The sequence below is a fragment of the Leptosomus discolor genome, chromosome 1, assembly GCF_034619465.1.
Source record: "Leptosomus discolor isolate bLepDis1 chromosome 1, bLepDis1.hap2, whole genome shotgun sequence".
Lineage (NCBI taxonomy): Eukaryota > Metazoa > Chordata > Aves > Leptosomiformes > Leptosomidae > Leptosomus > Leptosomus discolor.
Genome location: NC_141391.1, coordinates 75,043,292 through 75,071,247, shown reverse-complemented (window position 1 = coordinate 75,071,247; position 27,956 = coordinate 75,043,292). Strand labels below are relative to the sequence as shown.

The 27,956-nt window shown below is 37.0% G+C and overlaps 1 protein-coding gene across 1 annotated transcript in view; it reads left to right on the top strand.

Moving 5' to 3' along the window:
• HERC2 (HECT and RLD domain containing E3 ubiquitin protein ligase 2) overlaps window positions 1–27,956 on the top strand; it is a 113,838-nt gene that overhangs the window by 66,732 nt on the left and 19,150 nt on the right. Inside the window, exons 52-81 of the mRNA XM_086477113.1 lie at window positions 227–417; window positions 2,245–2,350; window positions 2,521–2,612; window positions 3,194–3,369; window positions 3,865–3,976; window positions 4,953–5,034; window positions 5,131–5,274; window positions 5,857–5,947; window positions 7,371–7,548; window positions 8,146–8,227; window positions 8,310–8,481; window positions 10,426–10,570; window positions 11,250–11,475; window positions 12,365–12,536; window positions 13,098–13,284; window positions 13,821–13,961; window positions 14,235–14,426; window positions 16,113–16,266; window positions 16,963–17,070; window positions 18,392–18,523; window positions 19,033–19,191; window positions 19,271–19,389; window positions 19,784–19,909; window positions 20,841–20,996; window positions 21,144–21,259; window positions 21,392–21,590; window positions 22,790–23,004; window positions 23,778–23,955; window positions 25,686–25,847; window positions 27,025–27,116. Of these exons, the coding sequence (XP_086333239.1) occupies window positions 227–417; window positions 2,245–2,350; window positions 2,521–2,612; window positions 3,194–3,369; window positions 3,865–3,976; window positions 4,953–5,034; window positions 5,131–5,274; window positions 5,857–5,947; window positions 7,371–7,548; window positions 8,146–8,227; window positions 8,310–8,481; window positions 10,426–10,570; window positions 11,250–11,475; window positions 12,365–12,536; window positions 13,098–13,284; window positions 13,821–13,961; window positions 14,235–14,426; window positions 16,113–16,266; window positions 16,963–17,070; window positions 18,392–18,523; window positions 19,033–19,191; window positions 19,271–19,389; window positions 19,784–19,909; window positions 20,841–20,996; window positions 21,144–21,259; window positions 21,392–21,590; window positions 22,790–23,004; window positions 23,778–23,955; window positions 25,686–25,847; window positions 27,025–27,116 (4,405 nt within the window). The remainder of the gene's footprint in view (window positions 1–226; window positions 418–2,244; window positions 2,351–2,520; window positions 2,613–3,193; window positions 3,370–3,864; window positions 3,977–4,952; window positions 5,035–5,130; window positions 5,275–5,856; window positions 5,948–7,370; window positions 7,549–8,145; window positions 8,228–8,309; window positions 8,482–10,425; window positions 10,571–11,249; window positions 11,476–12,364; window positions 12,537–13,097; window positions 13,285–13,820; window positions 13,962–14,234; window positions 14,427–16,112; window positions 16,267–16,962; window positions 17,071–18,391; window positions 18,524–19,032; window positions 19,192–19,270; window positions 19,390–19,783; window positions 19,910–20,840; window positions 20,997–21,143; window positions 21,260–21,391; window positions 21,591–22,789; window positions 23,005–23,777; window positions 23,956–25,685; window positions 25,848–27,024; window positions 27,117–27,956) is intronic.

The following is a 27,956-nucleotide window of genomic DNA, read 5'->3' as shown; positions in this document are numbered from 1 at the left end:
AGAAATAATCTTAAAATAAAAATAAAGCTAAATTATAAAATAAAATAGAGCTGTATCCTTTAAGTGCGAGTGGTATTACCATACCTATGTGACATGCTTCTGTGTTCTACTGCTAGACTTCATATCTGAAATCTTTGATTTGTTATATTTCCTTTCACATTGCTTGTTTTAAAAAAAGCAATTTTCTTTGGGAGGTACGTGCTTAACGTTTCACTTAACTGTGCAGGCCAGTCTCCGGTGTTTTGTGGGCGTTCTGGAAAGCAGCTGAAGAGACGGCATAGTAGCCAGCGGGGAATGTTACTGGATGACTGGTCAAGAATAGTTAAAAATTTGAATGTCTCGTCCTCTGTGAATCAGGCTTCACGTCTTATTGATGGTAGTGAGCAGTGCTGGCAGTCTTCTGGCTCACAAGGAAAGGTAACTTTAAGCCACAACTGATTTATTCTGGCATACTTTTTTCTTAAGAGGATAAATATTTACCTTGTTGAAATACTTGTTTGTTACCTCCGTGTAAGATAGAAGAGTAGTAAAAAAGACATCGGCAGTACAAAACTATGTTTCTGCATAGTAAATGTGCCTATTTTTTTGAATCTGCTTTTCATCTTTCTGATTCTGTCATGTGAATTGTAACGAACTTGTGTGGGGTTTTTTTGGTTTTGTTTTGGTTTGTTTTTTTTTGTTACAGAGTAGTTGTTCTATTCTGTAGTTGCTTATATGGTTACAGTTGCCTTTTCAGTGTAATAACTGATGGCAATTATTCTTAACAATCACATTGATTATATTTTACTTCAGCGAGTTTGTTGCAATGCAAAAAGCAAGTATGCTGTCACTAGCTAAAACTGCCTCCAAGCACTCTCTCACTTGCATAGAATATCTCAAGTTGGAAGGAAAGGACCCATAAGGATCACAGAGTTCAACTCCCTGCTCCTCACAGGGCTACCTAAAACTAAACGATATGAATAAGCACATCTTCTAGCTCTGACAGGCTTGGTGCCATGACCACTTTCTTGGGGAGCCTGTTCCAGTGACTGTTCACCTTCTCAGTGAAGAACCTTTTCTTAATGTCCAATCTGAACTTTCCTTGATGCAGCTTCATTCCATTTTCTCCTGTCCTATCACTGGTCACCAGAAAGAGGAGATCAGCACCTCCCCCTTCGCTGCCCACTTTGAGGAAGTTGTAGGCGGTGATGAGTTCTTCCCTCAGCCTTCTCTTCCTCAAGATGAACAGGCCAAGTGACCTCATAAGTCTAGCCCTTGAGACCTTTCACCATCTTGGCCACCCTCCTCTGGACACACTCTAATAGTTTGATGTCCTTCTTCTCTTGAGGCACCCAAAACCGCTCGCAGTACTTGAGGTGGGGCCACACCAGTGCAGTGTTGGGTGGGACAATTGCCTCACTTGACCAGCTGGCTATACTGTGTTTGATGCACCCCAGGACATGGCTGTGCCTCTTGGCTGCAAGGGTACACTCTTGACTCATATTCAACTTCTATCGACCCAAACCCCAAGATCTCTTTCCATGGGATTGCTCTCCAGACTCTTGTCCCTCGATTTGTAAATACAAGCGGGATTACACCGTCCCAGGTGCAGAATCTGGCACTTGCTCTTAAATTTCCCACGTTGGTGGTTGCCTAGCTCTCTAGTCTATCCAGATCTCTCTGTAAGGCCTCTCCCTTGAGGGAGTCCATAGTTCTTCCTAGTTTAGTGTCATTAGCAAACTTGCTTAATGTAGATTTGACTCCTGGTCCAGCTTATAAAAAGCATTGTTCCTTAGTTTATGGTTTACCAGTTTTATTGGCCTGCAGCACTGCTTTGGGGCCAGCCTGGGCACTGGGATTTGCAGCTAGGCTTCCGTCCAGTTTTGATGCTCTGTTGAGGGCCATGCTGAGAATATCCCTAATTACCCTTTCTTTGGCTTGTCTACAGACTGTAGCCAAAGGTTTACATTTTATCTCATTTCTTGACCTCCAGTGATATTGTGCTTTCTCAGTCTTCTCAATGGTGTTGCTGTTGTGTGAAATAAATCATGTGCTGCCACTGTTTCCCTTGTGTTTGGAGGCTGGACAGGTGAGAAGTTCACAAGGTCATTTTTCTTTGGCCAGTTCCCATGCATTGCAGCTGTTGTGTACCATTCACAAACGTTTTTCATGCTTTCTTCAAAAACAGCGCACATTTATTCTTGTTAACCATACTGTGGTCCTGACAATACTATCTTAAAATGAAATTCTGTGTGTTTCCCCTAGCACTGGATTCGCTTGGAGATTTTTCCAGATGTTCTTGTTCACAGACTAAAGATGATAGTGGACCCTGCAGACAGCAGTTACATGCCCTCTTTAGTTGTAGTTTCAGGTATGTGTATGTTCTCTGAGAAGTCTGCAAAACATTTTGTTTTGAGCATTTAACAGTAGGTATTTATCTGGTTTCAGTTAACATAGTCATCTATTTAACGTGCATAGTGCCTGTTTATGAAACAAACACCATATCTGAAAATGTTTTTCTTTCCATGTTTTGTTTTCTAGGGGGGAATTCCTTGAATAACCTTATAGAGCTAAAGACAATCAATATAAATCCTACAGACACCACAGTGCCTCTTCTCAGTGATTGTACAGAAGTAAGTGAAGTTTGTGTGAGAATTACTCTTGCATGAAACAGAAAAATATTTTGCTGTAAGAGATGGATAAAAAGCACTATTTTGATTATTAAAGTGTGGTATTTTACTTTTCCTCTAAATTAGCACTATTTCTGGCAGTTTAGTAAAGTTAATTATCTGGATAGTTTTACCATAATCACACTGTAACTCTATAATAGCCTTAGTAGTAAAAATGTTTTAGGTTTTTTGATGTAAATCAATATACCTATGAACCAAGAAGACATCCCAATAGACTTAATTTGGGGATAATTTTGGAGGGGGATAAAGCTTATTTTGGGTAGTAGTTCTGATCTTTTTCAGTAACAGCAAGGAGGAATGCAAAGTTTTAGAAGACTGGAAGTGAAATAATTCTCAAATTAATGAGGCTGTATATTTATCTTAAAGTAGGAATTATGTAGGACTGAAAAGCCAAATACTTAAAGTTACAGATTAATTTTGTTAAAGTGACAAAGTCAAGCAAAAGCTTTAATTCCTTGATATGTTTTATAAAGTTGTATAGGACCCAAAAGATGGCAATTTGGTATTTTTTTTTTTCTTCTTAGTACCACAGGTATATTGAGATTGCAATCAAGCAGTGCAGAAGCTCTGGGATTGATTGTAAAATACATGGCCTCAGCATACTGGGCCGTATACGTGCAGAGGATGAAGATCTGGCTGCTGTCCCTTTCCTTGCTTCTGATAATGAGGAAGAGGATGACGATAAAGCTAACACTGGGAGGTAGGTAACTGCAGGGGTGGGGGAAATGATAAAGAACCTTAGTGTCTATATATATTCCTATAATTTGGGAGATTGTTCTAAGAGCAGCAGCTTAATTAGGTTGAATGTTAGTAAAGAGAAATCAGTATCTTAGTTTGTTGGTATTGTAAGTAGGTCATTTATTGATAAATAACTTCTTTAGGATTATCACACTGGTAAGATGATAGCATTTTGTACAACTCTTCTGCTTCTGCAGTGTACTTGGAGTTGAAAACCTAGCTAAATGTATTTATATTTGGTACGTGGGACGTGTATATTTACCGCTGCTTAGCAAAACATTCTGGGTGGGGTTTTTTTGTGTTTCTGTGTTATAGCCGCCAATTAACTGTGGTGGTGTAGTTTGAGTACTGAAACTGTTACAAACTGTAAAATTAATAAATGCAGTAGAACGGTGCCTATGCTATATAGCATGCAGGTTGCTAAACTGACTTTGGTTTTTTTCCTCAATATGTTCAGCCTTGTTAGAAAGAAGGCAGCTGGGCTTGAATCGGCAGCTACAATAAGAACCAAAGTTTTTGTTTGGGGACTGAATGACAAAGATCAACTGGGAGGCCTAAAAGGTTCCAAGGTATGTTTGTTGGTTTTGTACTTCAGTACAAAACAGAAACAGCTAAAAATAAAATGTGCAAGTCTCACATAACTCAAAATGAATTCAAATGTAATCACAATTTTACAGCCCAGTATCAAAAGCTACGAAGAGTAGATTTTAATGGCTTTTTACTGTTAAGACATATAGATGTCTGCAAGGTGGAAAACTGGAGAAAATTTACATTTTGGTTGTTACTCTGAAATCCAGTTTGACTTTAGCAGCCACTTAATCATTTCGTTTAGACAATAGTGAACTAATTGTTCTAAAAATGTGTAGCACTACATATTCTGTTCCTTTTGAGTTTGTGTGCATGAAATGAAGATATTGGTGAGCTTGTTTGATGTATTACTTGTACCTGGAGCTCATGCAGTCATTGGAAAAAACCCGCTGGATTCTAATCTTTTGTTTGGTGTAACTTGACTAAAATTCAGTGTAATTCGAGAAGAATTTCAGCCCTGTGTGCAGCCATTTACACATAATTTTTAATACAATCAATGTACGATGGGAGATACATGACGAAAGTTTAGTCAATTTAAGTAGTCTGAAAAGTATGTTAAGAGAGTGCTTCTTCAATTTATGTTGTAAATAAAATGTCTAGTCTTGTGTCTGTAGAGTGCCTTTCAAGAAACAAAGTTAACTATTACAGTATTCTTGGGTTTTCCCAAGAAAACTTTAGTAAAACAAAAGTCTTTGTTTATATCACATTTCATTTTTTCTCAGATTTTGTATTTATCATGGTTTCAGTATTAAATGTCTTTTCTGGGTTTCTGTCTTTTGCCTGACGTACCTTAACTGGTATGTGTGAAGTGTCTGAATAATACAGGGAGTTTCATATATTTAAAAACCCAAAAATACCTGTTAGATTAACTGGTTCATCACTTAAGAATAACTCTTCTTTTTAAAGTATAAAGCTTTAAAGTGTATTGTAATGATCTTTATTTCATTTCTGCTCTAGATAAAGGTCCCTTCCTTTTCTGAAACCCTGTCTGCCTTGAATGTTGTACAAGTAGCTGGAGGCTCCAAAAGCCTTTTTGCAGGTAATAAAAGTTTAAAATAAATATTTAAGGGCAGAAACAGATTTCCACTTGTGAAACATTAATGGTGTTTCAAACTTTTTTTTTTCTTCATTTTAGTGACTGTAGAAGGTAAAGTATATGCCTGTGGAGAAGCCACAAATGGAAGGCTGGGTTTAGGAATATCTAGTGGAACTGTGCCTATTCCCCGCCAGATTACAGCTCTCAGTAACTATGTGGTAAAGAAGGTGGCTGTTCACTCAGGTACTGACTATTGCTGTTCTTATGTACATAAACATACCATATTAAGCCTGAAAGTAGTTGCTTTGCAATTTTCTTGGGGGCTGTGATGCTCCAGCATATCTGAATGTTTAAAATTTTTAAAAATAAATACAGGGTATTAAATTCCATGTCTTGCATAGAATGCCAGATTAAATCTAATGGTTCTGTTATTAAAATCTATTATTTTAGACTATACACGGTTTCTTACCAAATTTAACATCCAGCAAGTAACTTCTGAATAGTTTTTCAGTCTGATCCAAAGGAAGTTTGTTCATTTTTGACTATTGCTAAATGGTGTGGGTCTGGTTTGGTTTTTGTGATGTATTTTTCCTTGCAGCATTGAAAATAGCAAATTGAGTGTTACTTCTTTTTTTTCATGTGCCAGGAAGTGTACTCTCACACAAGTTTTGTGTTTTATGTTAAATCACATAAAAATAAGTAACATATATTGGGTTGAAAAGCTTGTACAGTTACATTGTAGAAGTACAGCAGTGTCAAATTTCTGAGATTTTTGCTGGGCCTGCTTGAAAGCTTGAAAATACAAATTTCTGTTTACACTTTTAGGTGGCCGGCATGCTATGGCATTAACTGTTGATGGAAAGGTATTTTCATGGGGTGAAGGAGATGATGGAAAACTTGGTCACTTCAGTCGAATGTAAGGATACCAAATTTGTCTGTTTTTCAGCAGGAGAATGAATATGTGTTTTGCATGTTATAACATGGCTGACCACCACTATTGACAACAACAGGATTTTTAATACAATGGGAATAAAAAATTGTGTTGTGAAGAGATTTTTTTTTTTTTTATTCCAGCTGTGTATGTCGATTTATGGTGCATCATTTGTAGCAGTCTTCAGTCATTTAAAAAGGAAACATTCAATTAATACAGTACTTGGGAACATACTTAGTGGTTAAAGTCTTTAGTAGTGTTCTTGAACATAACTGGCACACTTTTGGACATAGAGTTTTTAGTTACTTATATAAGGTAAGGTTTACAGAGTTGCCTTGAGGTGTGAAACCAGACAGTTTTATGTTCCTGAGCTGTAACAGTTCATAATGAAAGCCTGATAGTATTTTGTAACATTTCTTTAGACGTATGTTCACAAACCTGTTAGCCAGAGATAAATTTCTTACACTTTCAGTAATATATAGTTTAATCCTCCACAGGACAGCTTTGAGGAAAATTTGAATTGTCTCAGGATTTTTCTTTGTAGGCACCATAGAACAAGGTTTTGAGAGAGAAAAAAAATAACCATAGCCCATGGGGAAATCTTTGTTTGTCATTCTGATACGTTTTGAAGACCTGCTCAGAATACATAAAAAAATTACATTGCCAAACTCAGATGGTTAATACATGACAACAAATAAATGTTCATTGGGGTTTGTGTGCCAGATCAATGAAAAGAGCAGTCCATATTAGAGCAGTATTGTTGTTTATTGTTCAACTGCCTCCCTCATGTTTTCTCTAATTTTATTAAAAATAAGACCTGGAGCTCTTGGGCATTCCATGGGAACAAATTTTCCAGAGACCATGCATGATTTTATAAAATGTTAATAGTGGCTCTGATATACAGTCAATATTAGAAAAAAATGAGTTAAAACTCTTCCCTACATGTTGAGAATATCGTAACCATATGAATAGTAAGTTTCCCGTACTCTCACAGAAGCCTAACAGTAAATTCCAGTTCTAATTTCTCTCTCATAAAGAGCAAAGTTGGGATGGGAGTGTCATCTGTTAATCTTATTATCTGGCTCTGTGTCCACAGCTAACTTTTTCACTTTGTATTAAACACTTTCTGATTGATTCATCGCTTTGATATTTTGGCTTTGTCACCTAAGTTTTGCAGAGTATACATAAAATATTTTTTTAAATAAACTTCGGAGTACATTAAAATAGTGTAGACTTTAGATTTATGGTGCTACTAAAGAGTACACCTTGGAATCATAATGTTGCATCTTATTTTATCTTTAGTTTATTATTAGCTATTGCACAAGATTTTTTGGATTATGAAGGTTGGAGTATGTTGTGCAGCTCTTTCCTAATTAATGCAACAAGTTTTTTACTGATTTTTCTCTAGGAACTGTGATAAACCCAGACTGATAGAAGCGTTGAAAACCAAACGCATCCGCGATATCGCTTGTGGCAGTTCCCATAGTGCTGCTATTACCTCTAGTGGTGAACTGTATACGTGGGGTCTTGGAGAATATGGAAGGCTAGGACATGGAGATAATACTACACAGCTGAAGCCAAAGATGGTAAAATAAATGTTTCTTGTCTCTGATGAAATGTGAATGGGTTTGTGTGTTTAATAAATGATACAATAAAGCTAAAGTAAAGCTAAAACCCATGAAAGCAGTATGAAGACATCATTTTGGAGTGATCCAAATTAGGTTTTGGTACACATACCTCTAATAACAGGCAAACTATTTCAGAAAGGCCAGAAAGATCAATCTCTCTCTTTTTCTTGGGAAGTGATGTGAAATGGCTAGTGCTATTTTGAACTTTCATGTTCTGCATCTGCTTTGATACATGGCTGGAAGCTACTACTGTCATTGAGTGATGTTGGATCCTTCGTGAGCAAGGATTGATTCATCGCTTTGATATTTTGGCTTTGTCACCTAAGTTTTGCAGAGTATACATAAAATATTTTTTTAAATAAACTTCGGAGTACATTAAAATAGTGTAGACTTTAGATTTAGAGCAACTTTAGAGCAAGCTTAATAATCCTTTGCTCAATGGTGTGCTCAGGCTAGGCCCAATGAACAGGATCAGTCATAAGAGCTTGAAAATGTCCGTAAGGTTTTAAGACATCATTTCTTTGAGAAGTCTTGCTTAGTTTCTCTGTTTTGTAGGTTAAAGTGCTCCTTGGCCACAGAGTCATTCAGGTTGCTTGTGGAAGCAGAGATGCTCAGACTCTTGCTTTGACAGATGAAGGTAAGAATATCTTGTTCCAGAAGCTTTCTAGCGTATGGGAACACTGTGATCATTGTTTGACCTGCAGTTTGGTGTTTGTTAGGTTTGGTGTTTTCTTGGGGTGATGGTGATTTTGGAAAACTGGGCCGAGGAGGAAGTGAAGGATGCAACATTCCTCAGAACATTGAAAGACTGAACGGCCAAGGCGTTTGTCAGATTGAGTGTGGTGCACAGTTCTCATTGGCACTGACCAAGTCAGGAGTGGTATGGACATGGTACGTTACGTTTGCCAGAAAGTATTAACAACGCAATTGCTAAGTATGTGTTGTATTTATTGGTATTTGACTGTCTCAAGTCCACCTGTGCCTTGTCTGTGTGCTTTGTCTTTTAAATTGGCAGCTCTTTGAGACAAGATGTGATCTGTTCAATTACTCTAACACTGTGTCTTGTAGCATGCGGTTGTGTATTGTACTCTGTTAGGGTGCCTGGGTCTTACTGAATTAGTGGAGGAAGGGGAAGATCATTCCCTCTCTTGGGAGCAGTAAAGAAATGTTGATTCAAGACTTTGGAGTGGTGTGGGAAAAGAGAACCTGAGAATCTTAGTGTGGAGTATGTAGCCTACAGCTAAAGCAGAGACTGAAAGAGTAAGGATATAGTAGAGTAAGGAAGTAAGCTGAAGTTCAGAGGAGGTGGGAGGAACTTCCTTGGAAGCTCACGGACTCTACAGAGCTCAGAAGGCCACTGAGTTGTTAGTAATGATGCCTCGAAGCAAGAGCTGGTATGAGGCGATCACTGAGAGTTATTCAGAAACCCTTTTTATTTTTCTTCTGTTTGTCTGCTTGCTTCTGCTTTGTTTTGAACGTAAATGTGGCTTTTTGTGTTTATAAACCTTTCTGTAAAATTTGAGAGCTTGCTGTGTGGCAGATCAGCTTCAGAGCTCTAATCAGATCAAGGTCTTACCCCATCCTTGTGTAATAAGACTATGACCTGTTTGATGTACATCAAAGCTAGGAAGACTTAAAGTGGTTATTTTTGTTGTATTATTTGTCAGCAATTGATGAATGATATGAAGACAAACCCACAAAACTTCTGTTGTTGTAAGTTACTTCTGTTCTTAAAAGGGAGAAAAGCTTTTAGCAGAGATGTTGTTTCTCAGAGTGGCCACTGGAACCTGTATTTCTCTCTCTTGCTTTCCCACCTCTTTTAAATTCTTGATTGAAAGGAGTAAGAGAAAAGAGAATTTGGCAGTCTTTAAGATCTCTTTGCCAAATTCTTTTTCATTCCCTCCTTCCTACAGTTTGTCTTAACACTGTTAATGTCTAGTCATAAAATCTACAGCTATTTCATGACATTATAGGTCTACAAGAAGATTTTTGGGTCTGTTTCAGCCGTGCATGTCTGCACTTCAGGATGCCTGAGTAGCTTCTAAACTTCTATTCTTTTCTTCTTGGGTTTGTACTGGTTTGAGGGAAAAATCACAACTTCTGTGTTACAATTTTAGATAGGCAGCCAGTACCATACATCTTGTTCACCTCCAGCATAACATAAACCTCTGTGAGGAAAATTGGTGTTGGCGGTGGTAAGCAGCAGAACTGAGTGAAAGATTACTAAAAACAGTGGAAGGAATCTCACGGGTTTTTTCTTCTTTACTGATCTTAGAGGCATTTTAAGATGTTTACATTCCTTTTGCGTATGGTATATTTTTAGTGCAGTTTGTGTATAACAATTTTAGAAGAATTTAAATTATGGAGGCTTGAGAACCTATATTAAGGCTTGCAGTAGTGTGAAAAAACTCAATTCTGAAGATGTGTTAGTTCCCATGTATTTTTTTTATGTGAGTAACTTGTTAAAGGGTTGGTTGTTAGGTTGATAGGCGTAGCTCTGTCCCAAGTCTATCAAAACCACAACAATTTTGTAACTATTTATAATTGCAGTGTTTCTGCAACAGACGAAATTAAATGTGATCACAGTTGCACTATGTACAAAAAAAAAGTCATAATGATTGCCTGTTCTATACTGAGGTAAAAAGTTACTGAGTCATGTAACTGCAGTTATCCTCATTTTTAGGCCTTTGTAATTCGGATTTGAAGAATTCGCAGGTTGGTGCTTGTGTGTGATCCCAGTGGTAAATGAAGTATTTTGATTTGGGAAGCTGCATTGACAGAAGAATGTGCAAACAATATAATTGTTTGGAATTTTATGTTTGCTATCTGTTGCAGGGGTAAGGGTGACTACTTCAGGCTAGGCCATGGCACAGATGTACATGTACGAAAGCCACAAGTTGTGGAAGGACTGAGAGGTAAAAAGATTGTGCACGTGGCTGTGGGCGCACTCCATTGTCTAGCAGTTACTGACACTGGACAGGTACGTTGCACATCGCACTCCTTTCCCCTTTTTACCTTGATCCAGAGGGGAATAAACTAAACTGTTGAAGAAGGAGAGTATAACAACGTTGGTGCTGATGAAATGGAATAAAAATTTCTAATTGTATGTATTTGCTTTTTAAAGTCCTGAATAAATATAGGCATGATTGTAATTTGAAATATATTAGCTTTCGTATTATTATTGGAGTTCAAATGTTGTTGTCATAGTAGCTTTTGTAATATTTTCCTAGTTTATGTATTATCTCATGCTCAATTTCCTGCTTCTCACTTTTGAAATGCAGAAGTATCCTGGACAGGTTTTTCTGCTGTGATGCAGCATTTTCATTGTCATAGTATCGGTTCAGATCCACAATGTAATTACTATGCAACTAATTCTTCTAACTTCCTGTTCACTGTGAGCATTGAATAATTTATGAATCGGCAATAATTTAGGAATCATCTGATAAAGTGCTGCTTTGATTTTTTTTCTTTTTTTCTTGTAATGTATGATAATGCCTGCATTATTTAACTAGGGGAAAAAAAAAGTCATGACAATAGGTTCTCTAGTCTCCTAAATTAATAATACAAATCACTAAGATTCCTTTGTAGGAATTTTTAAGAAAACAATTAAATGGGGCAACCAGTGAAGCAAAGTAATATGTGGAAATGTTTACTGGCAGGTTTACGCTTGGGGTGATAACGACCATGGACAGCAAGGCAATGGAACTACTACAGTCAATAGGAAGCCCACTCTTGTCCAGGGCTTGGAAGGCCAGAAAATCACTCGGGTTGCTTGTGGGTCTTCCCACAGTGTAGCGTGGACCACAGTGGATGTAGCTACACCATCTGTTCATGAACCAGTACTTTTCCAGACAGCGAGGGACCCTTTAGGTGCTTCTTATCTTGGTTGGTATTTATTGCCTTACATGGTGGGTTGTTTTATGCCATTGGAGAGTTAGTTGTGTGTGTGGTTCAATAGGTGATAGAAGGGTGCAAACAGAAAACTTTACCAAAAAAAAAAGTAATCAAAAACCAATAAAACCCATACACACCTCTAATAATACCTCTTCCTGAAAGTGGAAGTTGTAGAGGACTTGTTCAGAAGTAGCATTAGTTTGAACTTTTATTGTTCTTCAGGAAATTAAAAATGCAACATGATTTATCAAATGCCCCAGAGACTTAATCTTTAATATGGGATAGAGCTTTATGGAGGTAATGGTAGATGGATGCTACTGTAATATTGGTCGTCTTACGTTACCTCTTGCTGTAATCCTTGATGCTACTGTTAACCCTTTGTTTCTAAGGTAGGTGACTTAAGAATTAGGAAGGCAAAAGAGCAATGTTTTGTGTTGAATATAAAAGCACCAAACATTTTGCCAATTAAGCTTATTCATGAAAAAGGCAATGTATTTAAAAAAGAGCAAGAACTACATATATAGGATATTTGATTAGTATTTTTAAAAGTACCTAATAAATATTCTTGCTATGTGAGGAATTCTTGTGTAAATAAAACTTGGTTTAGATGCTGATCACCAAAATATTTATATCTGTATTACCTTAATCTCCATGAGTAAGTAACAAGGTGGAACACTATTTTATGAAAGCTCTTGCTGCAAAGCCTCAGTATTGACTTTAAGGTTGTAACTGTAGGCACTGCAGTTTGAGAATCTACTATAGAGTTAGTTTCACAGTCATCTTGCTGACTTAACAAGAAATTTGATAAATCAATTCCAGTTACTTATTACACCGTTAAAAAATGCTTGCCTTCTCTCCCCACCCCCCCGCCTCACTACAGGTGTTCCTTCAGATGCAGATTCTTCTGCTGCCAGTAACAAAATCAATGGGGCGAACAGTTCCAAGCCGAATCGCCCTTCCCTCGCGAAGATTCTTCTGTCGCTTGACGGGAATGTTGCCAAACAGCAGGCGTTGTCTCATATACTGATGGCGTTACAAATCATGTATGCCAGGTAGGCATGCAAACATTCTTGTCTTTTGCAGAGTAAAAGATGACATGGCTTACCATCTATCAGGGTCTCCTGAGTCGGGTATAAATTGTTTCACAAGTTTGGACTCCCTCAGGCTAGACCTAAGCTTCATTTAAATTTTCTTTTTGTGTTGATGGTTGCTTTATGGTGTTACATTTTCTTTACAGAAGCTCCTGGTGCCTGGGGAAAAAATTGTTTTAGGAATGATCAAGTAAATCATGTAAAAGTAGTGTAAGTAAATCATGATAGGTGATAGGGAGGAGGCAGTGGGGGACAGGGTGGAAAGAACAATAAAGCTTTGCAGAGCCCTCGTTGTTGGTCAAGTATTTGTGCTAAAATTTATCAAGAGGAACGTATGTAAAATAGTGGCCTTAAAACACAGTATTTAAGCATCAGGCCCAAAGAAGAATGGAGATAAACTACTCTGTAAATTCCAGAGCCTGGAAACCGTTCTTTATTTTAGGACAAGCTAGTATCATTTTTTTCGAAGTTCCACAAGGGAGTATAATTAAGTGTATGTTAATCTGTCCTAAATGATTTCAGGGATGCAGTTGTTGGTGCATTGATGCCTGCAAGTATGATTGCACCGGTAGAATGTCCCTCTTCATCACCAGCCCCACCATCTGATGCAACTTCTACAGGAAGCCCTGCAAATGGAGATGAATGCATGCTGATAGGAGATATAGAAGAGAGATTGAGCCCAAACCCGTGGCAGGACAGGAGGGGGGAGGTAAAGTGTCTATTGTTTAATAGTAAAGCTGAAAAATACCATCTTGTTTAGTTTGATAATAGCAGAGATTAAACGGTTCTTTCATGCTCTAACTTCAGGAGTGGGTACTCTGCGTATGTCAGATTTGGAAAAACTAAAATTTTAGTGTGAAATCAGTATTGAACTTTCAGAATGCACTGTCATCTAAATGCGATTGTGATGATTTCTAGTAGTATTTTAGGGTTAACATGAAAATATTAACCATTTGACCAGATAATAAATTCATTTACAGGAGTGATCTTGGGCTGGGGGGCGAGGGGGCGCAGAGGGAAGTCAAGAGTAAGGGAATATTTGACAATTATTTAACGAACTGTAATTGTAAACTTATATCAACTGATGTAGGCAGGATGGCCTGAATGGAATTCTACTCTGTTGATTCCCAACTGCTAACAGAAACAGAAAAAAGAAAAGGCTTGCTACCAAAGAGATCTTTTCCTTTAACAAACTATTAATTTGACATGTATTGTTAGAGCTTGTCTTCTACGTATTTTGGCTAGGTTGTTTCTTCAGAAGATGCTGTGACACCGTCTGCTGTAACTCCCTCAGCTGCTGCTGCCTCTTCCCGTCCTTTCATTCCAGTGACAGATGATCCCGGAGCTGCCAGTATCATTGCAGAAACCATGACAAAAACAAAAGAAGTAATATTGTCAATACCTTCCTTAAAACTTAAGTCCTCACCATGCTTTTATCAAGCAGTTTTGCTTTTTTTGTGCTTTTAAAGTTATTCTATAAATGACTGCATTTTTAAAATCTGTCCAAAGACAGAGGGAGAGGGGTTTAACACTAGGTTAATTTTGGGGCCGTATAATCACAGATTTACAAATTGTGTTTTAAAATACCTTTAAACTTCTTCAAACAAGTTGACTTGTTTCATCTTCACTGTTTAAATATTTCTGCAATTTGTTTTGTAGGATGTAGAAAGTCAAAGTAAAGTATCTGGCCCAGAACCACAGTACTTGGATGAGTTTACTAGCCTCTTAGTACCAGATGACACACGAGTCATGGTTGACCTGCTAAAGCTTGCTGTGTCCAACCGAGCAGGTGAAAAGGGAAGAGATGTTCTTTCGGCGGTGCTGTCTGGTATGGGCACAGCTTACCCGCAGGTCAGGTTTTGTTTCTGTTGCATTTTAACTGTGTTCTTTTTATTAGTAGCTTACTAGAATATTTTCTGGTATTTGAAGAGCAGCTCAACATACTGAGAAACTTAATAAACATGAAAATTTGAGTTGAACTTAAATGCATGTGAACCTTAATGTTTTTGTGCTACAAATGTCAGTAATAGACTACTTTCTCGATTTGTCATGCTGCCATTAGACATTAAAATAGGAGCTTAATGAACTGTATGTATGTAAATATTGTATATATTGGACAAGTGGCAGTGGTTATTGGAATGAAGCTGGATTAACCAAGCCCTATTTCCTTGATCTGTGGAATGTTAGTTTAAAAACTTCCATGTTGGTTTTGCATCTGAGTTTATTTCTCAAGTTGATGCAGTCATTGCTGTCTAAAAATGCTGTTAATATATTGTTAACGATACAGTAATTATTCTTAAATTTTAAGAGTGATACTTTGAAGTTTCTAGCTATTTACAGAGTATCCATTGGTGTGAGTGTTTTGGGGACAACTGACAAACAGAAATAATAAATGCTCTAATACTGGATACCAGCAGCTATATGAAAGAATTGTAACTTATTTATAGAATATCTGCTTACAGTAATGAACTGAAAATTGTTTAATGTGTCCTGTAGCTTTACCCTTTAAATATTTTTTTTCTAATGAGTAACAATGCATTTCTTTTACGATACTCACACGATGTAGTTAGTTTATGGCTTTGCACTGCTTAAAGACGGATTTGAAACATCAGAAGTGATTATGCAAAGTTGATTTTTGTATTCTTTTATTAAACTTGGCTTCACTAACTAAAAAGATGAATAATGACTTTGCTAAGGAGTGTGCATTGAATTGAGGGAAATTTTTTTTTTTAAAGGTATAAATGACAGGACAGCTTCAGATTTAAACAATGAAAACTTATGGTATCTGTGTCTGAGTAGACTAGTATTGTGGGAGAGCCCAATTGATGCTCTTCATGTAGAGGCAGTTGAGTGGTATTACTCAAACTGTTTTTCGTTGTTCTTCTTCTTTTCTTTAACCCAAGTTTGCAATGATCAGCTATGTGTATTCATGTTCTGGGTTGGAGATGTAGTTGTCCCCCTCCCACTCCAATTAGATGCATGCTATATATGCACATATACTTTAATTGTGTTTTGTTTTTTTTTTTGCTTCTAGCATTAATAATGAGTAGCTGAACAACTTTGTATTTGTGAGTGTTTCTTGTGGTTTGTTTTCATGGGTTTTTTTTTTTTTAAACCTCGAGACTCAATTTCTATTTGAAACTGCTTTTTAAAAATAAGTACTATAAAAATTTTCTCTCTAAACAGTGTTTTGCAGTATTACATACTGGTTAAATATTTACACCTTTCATTAATCTCTTGACCTATGCTTTACAGTTTAGATTTTACAGTTTGTTTTCTCTGTAAGGGAAAACAATTTTTTTGTGTTGTCATTTACTTACTGGAAGCTTATGTTGTTTGGCTTTTAGTTTTAGGAGTTTTTCTAGCTTTAAGAACACCAAAAAATATGTTTGAATGTGTTTGACTGTTTCTGAATCAGAATTCAGAAAGAAATGATTTATTTTGAATTTGGAAAGAATGGTAGTTGGCTTAGATTTTTTTTTTTTTTTGGACTAACCAAACTTACTTTTTGTAAAGTGTATATTTTCCTTTTCTTAGGTTGCTGATATGTTGTTGGAGCTGTGTGTTACTGAACTAGAAGATGTAGCAACTGATTCACAAAGTGGTCGCCTCTCATCACAACCAGTGGTGGTAGAAAGCAGCCATCCATACACTGATGATACATCTTCTAGTGGCACAGTTAAAATACCAGGTATAGGATTCTTCGACTAAAATTCAGTTAATTTCAAGCCTGCATGCATAAAATTTTTTCTTAGCTTGCAAAATTGTGTATTGAACTTTTAAAGCCATGTTATGTATCCTGTTGCTATAATAAATTATTTCTTAAAACACGTACTGCATGAACAGTATGAACGTCTCAGTCTTGTGAAATATGCATTTTTGGATTCACTGACTGTGACTGCAGCTGCATATCATTGCTGTATTCTGTTTAGTTGCAAAGCTGAGGAGGACTGAGTCTTTTTCAGGGTCAGTAATTGAACACCTGTCTTCTAGTCTTGACCATTAGGAAAATGCTTTTTTGTTTTAACACTGTCTTTTCACTTAGTGCTTCCTTGAGTATGTTACCTAGTACTTATCAAAAGTTACAGGCAACAAAGAGCTATTTGCCTTAACTGTAGATATATTTTTGTCAGCTTAGTTTGGAATGTTCTAGATAGAGTTTTCTGTCTGCTAGCCCATTCTGACATGAGCTTGCTATGATGTAACCTTTCAAAGAGAAGAAATTGCAGACAAATAATGCCATTAAAGCAATGGAAATTATTTTTATTAATGAGCACTATGGCTTCCAAACAACTGTGTGTGACTTCATGTGGATTTCTAAAATACTGCATTTGTCTGTGGTATTGATTGGTCTGTAGAAATGTATAAACTCTTTGTTGCTGTTTAGGTGCTGAGGGACTGAGGGTAGAATTTGATCGCCAGTGTTCTACAGAGCGGCGTCATGATCCACTCACCATAATGGATGGTGTCAACAGAATTGTTTCTGTCCGATCAGGTGATGAGAACTAGAGCTTTTCGAAAATGTCTTGCATGATTTACCGTTAAATGCTGAAGGAAATGTACCACTGTTTGTGACTGACTTATTGTGAGGGTTATGACAATACAAAAAAGAGGAAAACCTATGTAAATTCATAGAATAATAGAATGGTTTGAGTTGGAACGGACCTTAAAGACCACCTAGTTCCAACCCCCCTGCCGTGGGCAGGGACACCTCCCACCAGACCAGGTTGCTCAAAGCCCCATCCAGCCTGGCCTGGAACACTGCCAGGGAGGGGGCAGCCACAGCTGCTCTGGGCAACCTGTTCTGTTTTAAACCAAAAAAAGATGTAGGATCTAGACGCCGACATGTAGGAGTGATCTTGCACTTTTGAATGTAGAGAATCTCTCAGAAGAGCATGTTGTCATTCTCTTCCTAAGAGCAGTTAGAGTGTAAAAATTCAGTGTTTAGCACCCCTGCCAACATGTGTGAATTTCTGTGTAATCAAAGTATATTTTAACAAATTGGAACACAATTGGAAAAGGATACTTCTTTTGTTAGCTTTTTTCTGTTTCAAGTAATCCTTAAAGAAACCTGAGCTTGCATACAGTCAAGACAAAAGCTCTTCTGCTGATGAATGCCCGAAATAATAGCTAGGCTCTCTCTGTTTTCTACTCTGGCCTATGTATGTGACACTACATGAAATCTTCACTTTTAAAATCCTGTTATCTCAGATTTCATTTTTAAGCACTATTAATTTGCAGTAATTTTTAGAGGAATATTTTTAATCTCATCAAATTTTACATTGAACCTATCCATACGTTACATCTTGTGCAAAGGTCTCAGTAGTTTCTGCTTGTGCTTAACGTTTCTGAGCAGTCATGATGTGGGATTTTATCATTAACCCGTTTTTTCCCAGACAAGTTTCAGATGCTTGTGTGTTTCATTACTGAGATGTTTGTGGTTGGATTCTTGGTTGGAAAAAGCTGTAAAACTTTATTTAAGGTGTGTGTTATATATTTTTGTAGTATGAAAAGGTAATTTGAAAATAGGACAATGGATTTTAGTAAGATCTCATAATTGTCTTTTGAATGCGGTATTAAAAGCACCGAGGGTATCTCTGAGCAGTGCTAATAAGTAGAACTGTTTTAAGACGTGTAAGTTTTGTTGATGTAGTATCTTTATAGTTACGTTCATGTGCTTTACATAGCTTTTTTTCTTGAATAACTTTGTGATGTTTATAGTACCTAACCATGGAGGGAAATTGCTGTTGATGAATGGCTTGCATATTGGCTTGGACAGGTATAGATGAATATGTTCTTATTACCTACTGTAACAGGTCGTGAGTGGTCAGATTGGTCTAGTGAATTGCGGATTCCAGGGGATGAACTAAAGTGGAAATTCATCAGTGATGGCTCTGTGAATGGTTGGGGATGGCGATTCACTGTTTACCCTATCATGCCAGCTGCAGGTAAGGTATCATATACGATGTTTACAGAAGGGCGAGAGAGTAGGTTTACTTTTCTGTTTTTTTACAGTTGCTTTTATTGCATAATGTTTACATGCCACAGTTCAGTAATTCATTTACATTCATACTAAGAAAACATTTTTGTTCATGCTTAGGTAACATTTTCAATAGGGTCCTGAGAGGTGCACTTGTGCATAGGGAAGAGATAAAAATATTTTGTAATCACTCTAGTTTGCGTCTTCATCAATGAAGAGAGGATACTTTGGAGGCACAGTTAACCTGAAATTTATTTTTTTTTTTTATGCATCTATTTTGGAATTAAGTGATTTATGTCATGAAAGTGCCTCTTCTAATGCCATCAAAGGCAGGTTGAATGGACCAACTCAGATGCAGACTGGCACTCTAGACTGCTCTATGTGGCCAGCTGAATCATGCCTATGTTCTGTTCTTATTTCAGTCTGAGGATAAATCTTCCCCACCTTTTTGTTGGTTTTGCTTTTTGTTTCTTGCAGGCCCCAAAGACCTTCTCTCAGATCGTTGCATTCTTTCATGTCCCTCAATGGATTTGGTTACGTGTTTGTTGGATTTTCGCTTAAATTTTGCTTCCAACAGGAGTATAGTTCCTCGCTTGGCAGCTTCTCTTGCAGCTTGTGCTCAACTGAGTGCCTTAGGTAGGTGTAGTATTAAAATTAAGTCTTATTTGTTTGAAGTTAAAATGGTTGGGTTTTTTAATAACTTCTGTTTCCTCAGCTGCTGGCCACAGAATGTGGGCCTTGCAGAGACTACGGAAACTGCTCACAACAGAGTTTGGCCAGTCTATTAACATCAACCGGATTCTAGGGGATAATGATGGAGAAACACGAGCTTTGGTAAGAAGGCAATGGCGCTCTTATCTTCATATTTTTCACATTAAGATGTTTGTGAAGCATTAAAATGCTAGCCCTGATGTACAACATTTGTCTTTAATAGCAAAATAGGAAATATGCAAATGAATAGCCTTCTTACACAGGTCTGCAAGTCTGTAAAGGTACTCTGTTTTAGAAAAAAAAAAAAGGCTAATTCCAATACTGTATAGATGTAGTTTTGGAATTGCCAAAAAGTGATAGAAATACTTTTGTATTAGGAAACAGATGGAAATGATGATACTTCTCGTTACTATCGGTAGTTTGAGAAGTTATTAATATTTTGTCACAGTCATCTAAATAACGTACTCTTTGTAATTTGTACAGTAAGACTAACTTTCTAGTTCTGTGGTTTCTCTAGAGTTTCACAGGGAGTGCTTTAGCTGCTTTGGTTAAAGGTCTTCCAGAAGCTTTGCAGCGACAGTTTGACTATGAAGACCCCATTGTGAGAGGTGGCAAACAATTGCTCCACAGCCCTTTCTTTAAGGTAATGGGGTACAATCAGTAAAGAATTCATTAGTATAGGTCTGGATTTATTTTTGTGAGGTGTGGTAAGCTCACCTAGTCCTATCAGAAACATTTTCTGAAAAAATCAGAATACTACTTCTAAAAGGAGAATCAAATATACAAATAAAGAATAAGGATTACCTAGCTAGGCAGAGGTAGGTAGGTCAGAAAAACATCTTGGAAGTATAGCAGACTACACATTTGATAAATGATTTCAGAGTTGTCCAAATAGCAGTGTTCTACATATTTATTTATTTATTTATTTATTTAAGTACTCTGAAGGTTTTATTTACATCTAGTTGGAACAAATGAGAATGGCCTTAAAAGGAAGGCTATTCAGTTTTGGACCCTGCATGTCAAAGTAAAAATAAACAAGCTGAGGAAATCTATAGAAGAGCAAGAAGAATAAAAGGCTGAAAAAGCCTCCTGTGTAGTAAAAGTTAAACTAAGAGGGCTTATGTGTCTTTAAATACGTAAAAGTTTATACAGGGACAGAGTAATGCATTGTTCACAATCTTCATCGGTAACATTCATTTGAAATTGAATCAAATTGAAAATTGATCTAATTGTAGGAAGGAGACTTAGTTTAGAAGTAGAAGGTAAAATGTTCATCACATGGTACTTGATGTAGAAAACTTAATCTAAGAATGTTTTTCACAGGGGATTTGTGAAGATTTCTGGATTGGAAGAGGAAATTAGATACATAACCATGTGAGATAGTGTGGGTACACTTGATGCTGCCCCCTCAGTGAGGGTAATGAAGATGGCTCTTAATGTCCCTTTCACTTTACATGTCTCAGATTCATGTTCAGGCCCTACTGGTCTATGAGCTGTTCCACTGCATCAAATGCACGTTACTTCTTATTACACATTTTCGGTACATCTCTAAAATGGTTTTTGATTGTCTGCAGGTGCTTGTGGCTCTTGCTTGTGATCTGGAGTTGGACACTCTCCCTTGCTGTGCAGAGACGCACAAGTGGGCCTGGTTCAGGAGATACTGTATGGCATCCAGGGTTGCCGTGGCTCTTGATAAAAGGACACCGTTACCTCGCCTTTTCCTTGATGAGGTACTGCAGGAATATTTTAAATGGTTCATGGAACACATGAAACTGTTTCACTTAACAAAATATACTGAGTTTGAAGTATATCATGCCAACTGAAATAGGAGTAACTGATAGTTCGAATAATGTTGTTTAATTGAAAATATTTTACAGGTGGCAAAGAAAATCCGAGAATTAATGGCAGATAGTGAAAATATGGATGTTCTTCATGAGTGCCATGATGTCTTTAAGAGAGAACAGGATGAGCAGCTTGTCCAGTGGATGAACAGGTTATTTCTTTCAACTGTCATTGGTTTGGTCTTGTGATGTTTCGTTGTTGTATAGTGATAAGCTGCATTGGGTTTTTTTTGTGAATTCTTAAAAGCTGTCTTAAAATTTTGTTTGTTTTGCATTTTCTGCAGACGACCTGATGATTGGACACTTTCAGCTGGAGGCAGCGGAACTATTTATGGTTGGGGTCATAATCACAGGGGGCAGCTTGGTGGGATTGAAGGGGCAAAAGTCAAAGTCCCAACTCCATGTGAAGCTCTTGCTACCCTTAGACCCGTGCAGTTAATTGGTGGTGAACAGACTCTGTTTGCAGTGACTGCTGATGGGAAAGTAAGGATACAATAAATGACTGTTTGTTAGACTCCCTTGAAATAGTTCATCGTCGGTCAGAATGGGTTTGGCTAAATAAAAAATAATGTGCCTATCACAGATTTATTATTGTTGTTAGTAGTAGTGTTTTTACTTTATGTTTTTAAAGAAACTGGGCTGTAGCAACTGCCCCAGTGCAGTCTAGGAGTTGAGTGTATTATAGCATTAAATGCATGAAACAAGACATGTATTTTAGTTCTCCATTCAAAACTGCGATCAGACTTTGGAAAACAAAGCTGAATACAAGTAACATGCCCACAGAGTCCCATGAAACAGCACAGTAAAATGTGATGGTGATTGTGGCTCTCTGACGGGGAGAGGTGTAGTTGGAATCTGAGATGGTTCACAGTAGACTAAGTGCTTGTAAGTTAGATATTGCAGGATCTAATTTGCAGGCACTTAAATCCTGCGGGAAAAGGAGCACCATGCAGAGGTTTAGCATAAGGTATAGGGGAAAGGAGGAAAAAAAAAATCACAAATTTGAAAAAGTCTTAATTTTGATACAGATGGCAGCTTTGTGTTAAGGATGCGATTGAGAATTTTAGCTAGAGTTTTATGCAACAGTTAGATTCATCTAGTGAGCTACTGTAATGATTCCTCAGCAGGCAGTATTGTCTTTGTTAATGGTTCACAGAAGGGTAAGGGACGGATTAACGACATTGCTTGACATCATTCTGTTGAGAGAAATCACATAGATACGATATACAGATAGACAAAAAGAGAGTGAAAGCAGTACTTAAAACCGTATTTACAGGATGGAAGGGTAAAAAGCAACTGTATTTAGGTGTCTATATTCCACAGAAGAAAGAAAACTAGAGTAGTGCTGCTTGAAAGGTGATAGATGATTTTGTAATGTTATCACACAAAGCTAATGTTTCTTGATACTTTTACAAAACCAGCCTTAGGATTTAAAATGAAATCCATTAAGCCAGTGACAATTCATATTGACTTGAATGTAGCCATATTTTTCACAATTTTTTTTGTGAAATATTCCAAAATATTTCTTATTTTTTTGGAAGAGGGTGTAGAGGCATGTAAGAAACTTTATTTTCAGGCTTTCCTTTAACTGTATTGTAGTATATGTGGATTAAGAACTCTATAGCTATAGTGAATATTCTTCAAGAGGCAAACAGAACTAAATTTTATTCTTCACTTTGAAGCTGTATGCCACTGGATATGGAGCAGGTGGTAGGCTTGGAATTGGAGGAACAGAGTCAGTTTCTACTCCAACTTTACTGGAATCCATTCAACATGTGTTTATAAAGAAGGTTGCAGTGAACTCAGGGGGAAAGCACTGTTTGGCACTGTCTTCTGAGGGAGAAGTTTATTCTTGGGGTGAAGCAGAAGATGGTAAACTTGGTCATGGAAACCGAAGGTAAGTTAACACTGAAATGTTACTTTTAAAAACTATTAATGGAAACTTATCTATAGCTGTTACGTGTTTGAAGTGTTGTTTGAGTACTGCCTGTTTATGGAAGTCAGTGTTAGGTAGTGATGTGGAAATTACGTTTTTAAATTGGAGAACCCCAAAATACTTTTCAGATAAACAGTTACGCTGATTTCTGTAGTTAGATTTTGTGTTCTTACTTATCTGCGGATGCTGAAGTCTAGTGGCTTTCCTTTGGGATCTGTCTTGTAGGTATGTGGAACTTCAAGGCACTTCAGGGAACAAAACTGCCCTTCTACTTCTGATCTTCACGTCCGTTGTTGCGTACATTAAAGGAGAAGTTCTGTTGTGTTAGAGATAACAATGTTCTGATTCAAAAAGAAAAAGGAATGCTGAAGTCCAGGGGGGAAAGCCGTACATTTTATGCTAGAAATTTTGATAACGTATCTTAAATTGGAGTAATTTTCGAGGGTAAATGCTTAACTTTGACTTGATTTTAATGGAAGTGGTTTTGTAGTTTCAGCTTATCGGTAATGCTGTAGTATAATGTATGGTAAAATACTTCTAGCTTTTATAGGCCTCTCAAAATATTTCTGAATGACTATTTAGACATAAATCTTTATGGTATTAAACTGGAGCAAAAGCAAATACTCAGTTATTTTAGATGTCCTTGTACTCATTTTAAAAATCTCTCTCCATACATTGGTGAACATAAATGGTCCAGTCTAAAAGTTTTGTCAACACAAATATTTTCATTTCAGCCCTTGTGATCGTCCTCGTGTAATTGAGTCTCTGAGAGGTATAGAAGTGGTTGACATTGCTGCTGGGGGAGCACACAGTGCATGCATTACAGCTGCAGGAGACCTTTTTACATGGGGAAAGGGAAGATATGGACGCCTTGGGCATGGAGATAGTGAGGACCAACTAAAACCTAAACTGGTAAGAAATCTTTGGAGTTCTTTACAGTCTTATTCCAGTTCTTACCTTCTGATTCGTAATATTTTGCATTTCTGCTTATGGAGAAGGAAAGCGCAAAATGTTGGCATGTGTTTGTAAGAAATTAATAGTTGCTTTAGAAAACAGGGATGGATTGGAGGAATAAAAAGAAAGCAGAGCTGCAGAACGTTGCTAGAGGTCACTAAACAGCTTATAAGGAATTTGTTTGAGAAAACTTAAAGAAAACCCAAAATCAGACACCCCACCCCCCAGTAAGTAAATTCAACCCCTTCACAAGAGTAGTTTGCTCTGAAAGTAACAGGTGAGCAACTTGTCTGCTGGGTCCCCTCATTGTTTACTTCCTGGAAAATATATCAGCGATTACAGTGACAGCCACTTAAGTCACTTACAAACTGCTTTTTGTCCTGATGTAGTAATTATATTCTTAATTATCCTGGTTGAATACTGAGATGTAACTGAAGTATATACTAAGTTAATAAGAATTTAACCTAAGTGATTATGAAGTATTTCATTGCTATTTGCTAAAGAAATTTGAGTTAAGCAATTATTGATGAAACAGCTAACTGTTTCCATTTGATTCTTAGATGGTAAATCTGAGAACTTGGACAGTATGGAGTGTAGGAAGAATGAGTATACTAATTAGCTGACAAGTAGTTCAGACCTGTGGACTAGACTGTAAGAGCTTTATGTTAGACTAGTGGTATTAAGAAAAACTGCTCTGCCTTTGAAATGAGAGTTCATTTTGCTACCTGTGTTATCTTGCTGAAAGTTCAGCAAATAAGATTACAGTAGTTGAATCATAGAATCATAAGGTTGGAATAGACCTCTGAGATCAAGTCAAACTGTTGACCTAATACTGAATGTTAGTTTGTTATTTTTATTCATAGCTCTGTGCATGTATTTCTATTCACGCAAACGTTAACTTTTTTCAGTGCTTGGATTTGTGGAACGAGGTATCATATGTTCTTAGTCCACTTTGGGACCTAATCACCTATATCCAGATGTCCCCCTTCCCCTGTCCCCCAAAAAACCAAGGTCAACCCACCTTTCCTATACATCTTTATACATCTTTCCCCCTCCATGTTCTTGGTTAGTATGAAAATAATAATCTGTAGATGAGTTGAAGTATGTGACGTTCCATGCTGTTTTGGATGATGGATTATCATACCTGTAATCTATTTCAAGTAGGTGTGAGGATGGGGACGATGTGATATATGTGGGTCACCATCCTTTTACTTTGTGAATCCAAATCCTATACTTCATCACTAGATGGCAGCATATCAAAAGATGTTGATTAAATTAAATTATGATACAAGTGCTAAAAAATTGTAAACTAGTAAAACAATGTTTGAAAATAAGTCTTTTTTTCTTCTTAATGTATACAGTACTCACCCAGAGAGCCTGAAATTATTTCAACAGAATATAGTCTTTGATAACCTTATGTGTTTTCTATGAATTGTTTTCCCTGACTTATTAAGTCAGGAGAACTTAACTAGTAAACCAGTTAAAAAGATTAATCTAGTATTTAAAATACATAGTTATAATTTTGCTAGTTTGAAAAGAGCAAAGCCCTTTGAGTTGCCTTTATTTGCTTGTTCCTGTGGTGTTTCAGACTTGTAGTGAAGCACCTCTCCAAGTTTGGTCTGTCATCTTTTCTGGAACTAAAAGACTGAGTCTCTTACTGTTAACAAAAATAGATGATTTCTTTACAGGTGGAAGCTCTCCAGGGCTACCGTGTGATTGACATCGCCTGTGGCAGTGGAGATGCACAGACATTGTGCCTGACTGATGATGATACTGTCTGGTCCTGGGGTGATGGAGATTATGGGAAACTTGGGAGAGGAGGCAGCGATGGCTGTAAAGTACCAATGAAGGTAGTTGAATGTAAATTTTTCATTGTTTTAGAAACCGTGAGGTTGATGGTGAATGCTGAAGACAGATTTACCAGTACGTGCGAATTTGCACCTGTCCTGGGACATCAGAATTCTTCTAATGGTTGTTAAGAATGAACTTTGTAGGCTACAATGATGAGTCTTTAAATTTTGTGCTGACTGCTAAAGTTGCACTTGAAGATTTTTTCTTAGGAGAACATTGCTGGTTCCAGCAATATTTCTCATTTATTTTGGTTCCTGTCAAAATGTTAGATTTGACAAGAAATCTTTGTATTACCTGTGTTAATAAATTTCCATAATACTGCTAAAGTTGTAACTTCATTCCAGAAAAGGGTATTAATTGATTAAAAAGTAATCTTCCTTTATATTAAACATTTTGTGTGAATGCATGATTGACTTGGAATTTCTTCACGTTACAGATGAAATCCATGTAGCCATCTAATTTGAATTCCAACACTTGTTATGAAGATGAACGTTGTTTGTGTTTGAGGAATGTGCACGAGTGTCACTGTGTATACCTATGCACAGTGGATTTTAGATTCTTAGTCCGGAATCACACTTTATTACCTGGATACAAATATCCCCATTCTGTTTCTGAATGGACGAAGTCTACCAGCCTGTCCCAAATAACGGGGTTTTTTATTGTGTGATGTAACACATTATGAAAACAGTTTGTTTATGTTTCATCAATCATTAGTCCTGTATGATTGATTGTAAAATGCCATAAGGACCTACACAGAATAAATAGGAACAGTGTACTGGAAGTTTAAATATTTTTACTATGTTGGCAGAATCATATCCATATCATATGAGCTAGGGATGATAAATATTGAGTATTTGGAGATGGAGCCTTACTGTTTCTACTAAGGGGCAGTTGCTGAGTAACTGCTGGCAAAACAAAGTTCATTCTTAACCGCGATAGTAGAGATGATCTTCCAGAGTTTGCCAAATCTGAGCTTCTACTTCATGTTTAAGTGGTAAATGGTAGAAAGGTGAAAGGAATAAAATTCTGCTAAATGATCTACATACACATTTTAATTTATAAATATATATATAGACACTTAGACACTTGCACATTACATCTTACTTAAGATAGTGCAGTCTATGAAACTACAGCCTCTTTAATTAACTTCGATTTAATTTGATATTATTTTCCTAGATTGATTCCCTGACAGGCCTTGGAGTGGTTAAAGTAGAATGTGGATCACAATTTTCTGTGGCTCTTACTAAATCTGGAGCAGTATATACATGGTAAGTGCTTTATAGTAGTTATTTTGACAGTGTTAGATGTAACCTTGTCTGCAACAGGTATTAGTGTTACACTGCCTTCACTGTTTTGATCTGCGCCCCACCCATCAAAACTTTTTTCGAGTTCCTCTGTCTTGATTAGTAATAAAATCTGTCACTCTGGGAAACATTTTGTAGTGCTATTTGAATGAAAAATCCAAGTATTTTGTCTTGGAAACCTAAGCACAGAGCTGACGTTCCAGCCATTGACCACTGCCTGATGCAGAAGTTCCAAGGAGGTCAGTAGAAGTATACGCCTGAAGTGTCGTGCAGGGTGGAAGATGCTAGTATAAATAACATTCTCATATATTATCAAAATTGTGTCTAGCTTGTGGTAGCTGTAGTCTGAGAATTTGATTTTCATTCATTGTTTTAATTTTCCTACTCTTCCAAATATTATAGTTTAAACTGCTAGGCACGTGTTTAAAAAGAGTAAGCAGAATACCTTCCCAACATCCTTCTGCCCCCTTGTTTGCATGGCATTAGAGATATCCTTAAACTGTACAAAGTTCTAGTCTCTGAGGTCAGGAAACGTACTCTTTTTCTGCAGGTGAATGCTTTTTGTACTTGACCCTTTTAAGAGGGGAGAAAAACAAACAACCCCCTGCAAAAGTGGTAGAAGGACCTACACAGAATAAGTAGGAGCAGCGTATTGGAGATTCAAGAATTTTTATTATATCAGCAGAATCACATCCATGTCATAGAAGCTAGGGATGATTAATGTTGAATATTTGGAGAATATTTTGTTATTGGACTGTTTATCAGTACATTTACAGATCAAATATCAGACACAGTCTGTCGTTC